The 8,453-nt window shown below is 38.7% G+C and overlaps 1 protein-coding gene across 1 annotated transcript; it reads left to right on the top strand.

Moving 5' to 3' along the window:
* The first annotated feature begins 2,636 nt into the window (after nt 1–2,636).
* Nucleotides 2,637–5,553, top strand: LOC148101391 (B-cell receptor CD22-like). Its single transcript, XM_087846042.1, has 7 exons — nt 2,637–2,718; nt 3,152–3,535; nt 3,870–4,175; nt 4,286–4,546; nt 4,647–4,734; nt 4,871–4,910; nt 5,063–5,553. The coding sequence occupies exons 1-7, from the start codon at nt 2,637–2,639 to the stop codon at nt 5,303–5,305; spliced, it is 1,404 nt and encodes a 467-aa protein (XP_087702168.1). The 3' UTR covers nt 5,306–5,553.
* Nucleotides 5,554–8,453: the final 2,900 nt, after the last annotated feature.

The following is an 8,453-nucleotide window of genomic DNA, read 5'->3' as shown; positions in this document are numbered from 1 at the left end:
CGGGAGGTCCAGACCAGGTCCACTGCCAGTTCAGATAGAGAGAGAGGAGGTGGAGGTGGTCAACACATACAAGTACCTCGGGGTGTGGGTGGACAACAAACTGGACTGGTCATGTAACATGCAGCCCCTGTAAAAAAAAAAAAGCACAAAGCCGACTGTACTTCCTCAGGAGGCTGAGGTCTTTTAACATCTGCAGGAAGCTCCTGTGGATGTTTTACTAGTCAGTGGTTGCAGGAGTACTTTTCTATGCAGTGGTGTGCTGGGGGAGCAGCACAGCAAAGATGGACTCATCCAGGCTGGAGAAACTAATCAGGAAGGCTCGCTCTGTGGTCGGCATGAAGATGGACACTCTGGTGACAGTGGCAGAGAAGAAGGACATTAAAGGAACTGCTGGACATTATGGAAAATGCTGGGCATCATCTACACATGGGCGTAAAGAATCAGAGGAGCCTATTCAGCGACAAGTTGCTTCTCCCAAAGTCAAAGCAGACCCAAACAGACTTAAAAAGTCTTTTGTCCCACACACCATCAAACTGTTTAACTCCTCACTGGAGGGGATAGGGAGGGGAAACAGGGGGACAAGGAGGACAGGAACAACTGAGCTGTAGTGCTTTTTTACACTGTGCAATATTTGCAGTATTTTTTTTCTTATATTCGACTGTGCAATATAGTCACTCAAATCTGCAATCCTATTTATACATATTATATATTCTGTATTTATATATATATGTATATGTGTATATTTATGCTTATATCCTTACTCTCATTCCCCTTATTGTGTCTGTAACATGCAACTTCTGTCGATGCTGTGCTACTGGAAACTGAATTTACCGGAGGAACCCACCCAAGGGATTAATAAAGTTTCATCTATCTATCTATCTGATCGTCTGTCTGTCAAAAGTAATAAAACAAGTTTTAAAAAGATACTTTTTTATTTGATTCAATTTTAGATGATGGATTATGCAGAAAAGGTAGAATTGGGCTAAAAGGTCTACTGCTTTATTATGTACTCAGTTGTGTATCATGTTTTTAAAAAGCAACTAAGTAATAAAGTAACTTGAAAATATTCAGTGAAGTAACAGGATTACTTTCTTGGAGAAGTAATTAGTCAATATTTACTATTTTCAAGTAACTTGACCAGCACTGTTCCTCAGTTAAGTTGCAATAGCCTAGGTTGCTAAATGTTTCTTCTCACATTTTCCCTCACTATGTGCTTATACACCACTCTGCCTTTAATTATGAGTCATTAAGTTCTGGCTTACTTCCACAGTGTCTTTATCCTGTCATCACCCCAAATGGTCACAGCAGATGGCTGCCTCTCCCTGAGCTGGAGGTTTCTTCCTGTTAAAAGAGAGTTTTTCCTTCCCACTGTCAAAGTTTAATTGTTTGGGCTTTCATTCTATTATAAGGTCTTTTCCTTACAGAATAAAGCATCTTGAGGCGAGTGTTATTGTGATTTGGCACTATATAAATTGAACTTAACGGGAAGTGAAAAAGGAGTGGACAAGACGTGCTCAGTGGCTCCTGCCAAGTCTATCAGCCACCTAAGTCTCCTACCAATCATCCACCCAGATGCTCTCTGAGGTCTGGGTGGATGAATGTGATGAGGACTAACTCTAAGCTTTATCAAAACAGAGGCCTAATCTTACAACACACTGCTTAGTTAAAGCACATCAGCTCCTTGGTGGCAAATTGCAATATAACAGCAGACTAGTGGATCAGAAGGTTCAAATTAGTTAATAATCTCTAGTGATTTAAGATACATTAGCTAATGGTTTTAACACTATTTGGGGAACAAATAAAAATAAGCAGATTTTAGATATCAACCTGGGTCAACACACCTGAATCAAATGATTAGTTCCGGCCTCTGGAGAACTTCAAGACATGTTGAGGAGGTCATTTGGCCATTTAAATCAGCTGTGTTGGATCAAGGACACATCTTAAACCTGCAGTACACTGGCCCTTGAGGCCTGGAGTTGGACACCCCTGTATTAGGCGATTGATGACCCCCCTGTGTGAGAGCACTATAACATCATGATATCAACAACACTGGACGTTCTATCCTGTACTGACGTCAGTAGACAAGTTAGGAAAATATAACATTTGATGACAATGTTAGTAAATAATACTAAGATGCTCTGTGATTACTACTATAAATATAATTATTTTTAAGGGTCCTCAAATTAAATTTCCTCTAGCACCACCAAAATGGTTTAAACTCACTTATAGTTGTGATTAAAACTTTCAGGTTTAAGGAAATTATAATTTTCCTCAATTACTTGTGTTTTCATAGCTCCACAAGATCTGTGCAGCTACTTGCCTGCTGTATGATACTCTGAGTTATAAAATCTGTAAAAGTCTGCAAGCTTGGAATAACTCAAGTTAGTGAAAAGTATTTGCGTGTGTGGGTTATTTTGACAGGTAATTTTAAACTTTAAAACTCTAACGCCTGACTTCCTCTATCACAGGATATTAGCAAACTGATTGTACTTCCGCAGAATATTTCTCAACACCTATAGCAAATACGATCAAGCAAACTGACATTGCACTTTCTTAAACAGTATGTCCTCTTCTGTGCTTCCTGATTCTAACAACAGTTAGGCAATGTGTTCCCCTGTAATTCTGGTTAAGAAATTATGTTCACTGTAAAAACCTCTCCTGAGCTGTGTGTGAACATGGTGATAGTCGGCATGTTACTGATGGTCCTCTTTGTTTCAGGTGAGCTGTTTGTTGACTATAAAGGCATTATTGGATTCATTTAAATCATTAACAGCTTTAAGGAACAAAATTAAAAGGCTGATGGAGATAACGCTTTGTTTGTCATACTGTTCATAGTCTGACTGGTAATTGAAATACTTTTTGTTGCCAACAGAGTCAAAGACATGTTGTTCATGTTATGTTACAATAGATTGTATTTCAAGCAACAACTATGTAATTTATTAATCAAAAATGGCAGATGGTGAAAATGTGACTGTCCCTTCTGGATTATCTATTATAAATTTAATTTTACATTAAAAATTATTTAATTTTAGGAATACTTTGATTAAAGTTTATATCTTAAGTCCTATGGAGGACAAATTAAAATAAAACAAGTTAATGATTGTAATAAAATTAATTCATTAATAGGTTAGTTGTGACACTGTATTTACAGGTGCTTTGGCTGATTGTCCTGATGAAGCAGCACTCTTCATAAATGCATCAAAGAAGCTGGAAGCACTGAGTGGATCTTGTTTGCAAATCCCATGTAGCTTCAGACCCAAAGAAGGACAGAAATTTATCAGCACAAGAAAAATTATTGGAGTGTGGATTAAAAATCAATCCCAATTTAACAATAATCCAAACAATGTGATTTACAACAGTAATAGAGCAGTTAACATCTATCCAATGAGTATTACTGGGAACCTGAGTCAGAGAGACTGCACCACTCTGTTTTCTAATTTAACCACCACATACACAGACACATACTTCTTCAGAGTAGAGAGTGAACCATTCATGGCGACGGCTGCTTGTGATCCTCTTCAAATAACAGTCAGAGGTAAAGAAATTTTGAGTTTTTTAATAGAATTATATTTTTACTCTATTGGGTTTATTTGACTTGCCTTCAGTTAAGTATCATCAGCATTTGTTGAAGAAATATTACATTTCAGTCATAATGATTGTCCCACAATACAGTTTAATATTGGTCGAATATTTTATTATTAAGCTAAAAAAATACTTAAATAAATAAATACTCAATAAATCATAACTTTATTAAATTAATGAAGGTATATGTAAATTTAAGATAAGATGAGTGGTTTAGAGATTTTAAACACTGGTATAAACTGCAGTGTGCTCTGTAGTGTTAATATGTCTGTGATGTGAAACCACAGATTCTCCTTGGAGGCCCAATATTACAATCCCAGGTAATCTGAAGGAGAAGGAGTCTGTCACTATAACCTGCTCAGCTCTCACTCCCTGTCCACACTCCCCTCCTCAACTCACCTGGAATCTCCAACAAGACTCTCACAACAAAATAGAGGAAAACACAGATGGAAGCTTTACAACTAAAATCCAGCAGAACATCACTCTGTCAGACACACATGATGGAAAGAAGATCAACTGCTCTGCCAGATATCCTGTGAACCAAGGAAAAGACCCCAAGAAAGCAGAGACAGAAGAGACTCTCAATGTTTCATGTAAGACAATCAGAGTTTGTTGTTGGATCCTGTCATCATATCATTTGATTCATTGGGAAGTCTGCTGTTTAGAATGAATAATGGTGATTTCTGTCAATCTTTTTCTCCAGATGCTCCCAAAGACACCTCAGCATCCATCAGTCCATCAGGTTTGGTGTCAGCAGGCAGCTGGGTGAACCTGACCTGCTCCAGCAGAGCCAAACCTCCAGTCAGCAGCTTCACCTGGTTCAAGAAGAGCAGAGATGGAGCTGTGAAAGTATCTGAAGGAGAGATTTACAGCTTCAATGTAACAGATGGAGGAGTTTATTACTGTGTGGCCACTAATGATCTGGGTAATCACACATCAGCAGAGATTAACGTGACTTTTGGAGGTAAACGCCATTGATGTGTTACATGCTCCTGTTTCTTTTTATCCATTCAAACTCCAAACTTTAAAAACAACTTCAGGTAGTAACCTTTGTATTTCTTTAGGAGACACAATGTGGCTACTTCCTGGAGTAATTATTGGGATCATTGTACTCTTACTCTTAATTCTCCTCTGCTTGATCATCTTTGTTTGGTAATTATCACACATCATAGCAGAAAAACATAATTAACTACTCTCACAGATAATTTAGCTACACATTAAAGCTTAACTTTATCCACATATATTTAACATACACAGAGTTAATTTTACTGCCTCTTGTGTCTTCCAGGTCATTAAAGTCAAAGCAACAAACTCAACAACAGATTCTGGTAAGGGAATTACAAAAAAACAAAAACAAAAAAGGTTACCTGACTGTTTTGGCGATTACAGCAGTAACTTCATCAGAGCAGTCTATTTATTTAATAAAACATGAATAAGAATGAACCTAATTCACCGAGCTTTCTGTTTTTTAACTCTATAGATTCAAATAAATGAAGAGCAGAAGGTTGATGAACCCGCAAGTAAAAAGGAAGAAGAGGAAGAAAACATCCATTATGGAGAGATCAGCTTCTCTGCACTGGCATATGAAGCACCGTCTAACTCAGTGCGGGACAGTGGACAGCAGCAGGATACGGTGTACGCACAGATCAAAAAGCGAGAAAAGAGCTTAAAACAAAGGGCTCACGGCCAAGAGGAACTCTACGCTGAGGTGAAGAAAAAATGAGAACTGTTGTGAAATAATTTTACATTATCATAGAAATACACACATAGTGCCTGTAAATGTGGCATTTTCACTGCCTACAGTTCAGTGAAGTAAAACACCTAAAATCCCATTCCACGGCTTTTTTATGTCCTATTTTCCATGCTAACTGTGTTCATGGTAAATGTGACTAAATGAGTAAGTGAGAAATTGCAGCACTCCAACAAGGAACTAGTTTTACACAACAACAGATGCTGTTCTGCAAAACTAAAACTTAAAACCTCAACATACTGTCGCTTTTTTTTAAAGTATATTTTAAGTTATTATGTTCCTAAAGTATTTGCATGCGGCTACGCTGTGTGAGCTGTTGTTTGATTTTGTCAGTTGCATTTTTGAAGTTCTGCTTCCAAATTGTTTTTGTGGCACGCCCCACTGAATCTAAACAGAATTAAAACTGTAAACTTTGAATCTGTACTGCCATTGTTCTGTTTTGTCTCACTAAATAAGCCATACGCAGAGCATTGATCAGGATCTAACCATTAAGGTATTTTTTAGAAGTGTTATGCTGCATCACTCCAGATACACATCAGTCCAAGTTCCAACATCTGAGTTCCCAGATGTCTAAAATGCAGCACTGGAACCACAAACCAGTATTCCCATTCATGCTGGTGGGCATTTTCTTTTGGCTGCTCCAGAGTAAGTTTAACACTGCCGATCTGCATCGGGTAATCTAAATGTTCTCCTGGAGAGTTGGAAAGGCAAAGAGGAAATGGAAATGCACGCAATAGGAGTGTCTTTCTCTGGCCTTTCCATGTATAGTTATCAGTTTTCACTGCCAGGGTAGTTACAGCATAATGCAGAAATGTTCAGTGCAAAACCTTTTGTTCCCCACTACCTGAACATGGCATTCAAATTAAAATTCCACTAAGCTGCTGTGAATTAAAGAGGCATTTAGCAGCCTCACCCTCTTAGAGAGCAAAGTCAAAAACCTTTTTAAACTCTACAACAAACTGGTTTTGGTAATCATTGGATTTGTGCTCAGGCAATGCTCGGGTCAGTTTCAGTGCAGAAGTGCATTTCAGTGTTTGTGTAGCACTGTTCAGCTGGTCTGGACATCAGTGCTCAACTAACAACCTGTGACTCTGCTAGTACTTCACAACACTGATGTGTAACAGCTGTATGTACAGCTAATGTTTGGGCAGATTACTCTGTCATAATCCCAGTAAATATGAACCCAAATGCACGACTCAGACACCAGAAACAATTTAACAGTTTATTTTTGGAAAACTAAGAACTTACAGAGTCTGGGCTTCTGAACTGTCGAGAGAACAGGAAACCAGAAACAGAAAAACTCAATGTGAATCTATGTGAAAAATAGTTAAAGGTTAGACTATTTTTATCTGTTCGCCACCGGTCCATTCATCCATTCCAAAAAGGGTTTTGTTTGGGGTTTTTTTGTATATTGCAATGTTTTGGTTTAATCAATAAAAATGACTATCCATTATGTTCAATTGTTGGTGAATTCATCTTATTTAAGTATTTAACATATTTTATCATATGGTCCAGTGTTGTCTTTGTTAGTATAACATAAATATAATGTAATTTACATGGCATGTACGGACTTTGGCTCTGACTGCTGAAAACGGGAAGTGCTCAGTAATGTTATCTTTACCACTTTCTTAAAAATGTCTTTTTAGCCATTAAAACTGGATAGTCCCCCGATACCGAGGACCGATACCACGGTCTGAGACCTGTCTATGTTTGAGCGTCATGTAAGGGGTTAATCACAGGCCCCGAGTGCCCGCCCCCAGGCCCCGAGTGCCCGCCCCCAGGCCCCGGCTGCAGCTCAGAGCTGAGAGAAGGGCAGGCGAGACAAGTCAGCTTTGTGGAACTATTTCAAAGTGAACGAAGACGCGAAAACAAAGGCGGACTGCAAATTGTGCTCAGCGAAATTGTCCAGAGGAGGCTCAAAAGGTAGCGCATTTAACACAAGCAATTTAATCAAGCACCCAAAGAGTTTACCCACACTTATTTACCCATGCTTATTAGCACAGAGGAGCATAGCTGATGCTATAGCAGTGGGACGGAAAATAGTTGGGCATTTTAAACATTCCGCCTTAGCCTACTCCCGCCTCGAGGACATTCAGGGACAGCTCAACCAGCCAATAAAGAGACTGCAGCAGGACGTACAGACGCGCTGGAGCAGCACGTATTACATGATCCAGTCCCTCATTGAGCAAAAGCGAGTGCTGGGCGTGTCCGAGCACGACCGCCCTTACTATCTCACCGCTCACCAATGGGCTCTTATGGAGACGACTGTTGCCATCCTCGCCCCCTTTGAGGAACTAACTAAAAAAGTGAGCAGCTACGACGCACTAGCCTCTGATGTCATCCCAGCTGTGACTGTGCTAGTGAGACTTCTAAACAGAGAAACAGACGAACAAATTTAAAATTAAATTTTGGTTTTTTTATAATTATTTATTCTGTAATATGTTGCATACAACATGCTTTTCATTTTAAATAAATGTTCTTAATTCCAAACTAGTCCCTTGTTTGTTTGTTTTTTGTTAAATTATAGGACTAAAACTGTTACCTGCAAATTTAAATCATGTTTTTATTAAGTATTCGGTATCGGTATCGGCGAGTAATGAAATGCAAGTATTCGTACTCGTTTCCAAAAAAGTGGTATCGGTGCATCCCTAATCCTAATGAATTACTAAACAGATGTTGTATATTTTTGTATTTGTTTTTGCAGCAAATGTCTTTAAGAAAGCAAAGGATTACACAATATCAGGCACCATGAAACATTTCAACAAATACTGTGATGTAATGCAGTGAGACTGAATTTGAGTGCTCTGAATTTGATTAGAGCGTCCGTGTATGTTTATGAAAGGCTGACTAAATCACTCAGAGATCATTTTATGGCTTAAATGGGACCCCCTAAAAATGCTAATTTAAAAAATGAGCATTACTTTCTTTTTTTCTTCACTTCTTTAGGCAGTATGGTTTCATGAGAGTTGTTCCCTGCCTGAAGGGTTTTGGTGAAAAGTCATTAAACAGCCAGCAGATGCAGCAGTGTGCTTTTCTGTGTGGTAGATGTTGCAAAAATACTTGTACAGCAGTTGAAGAGCGATGAGAGCGAACAGGACTTTTCCATCACATGTTATGCTGC

Source organism: Neolamprologus brichardi, chromosome 9 (assembly GCF_056152115.1).
Source record: "Neolamprologus brichardi isolate AB-2024 chromosome 9, ASM5615211v1, whole genome shotgun sequence".
Taxonomy (NCBI): Eukaryota; Metazoa; Chordata; class Actinopteri; order Cichliformes; family Cichlidae; genus Neolamprologus; species Neolamprologus brichardi.
The sequence above is the reverse complement of the archived record's forward strand: the minus strand, read 5'-3'. Positions and strand labels throughout refer to the sequence as shown.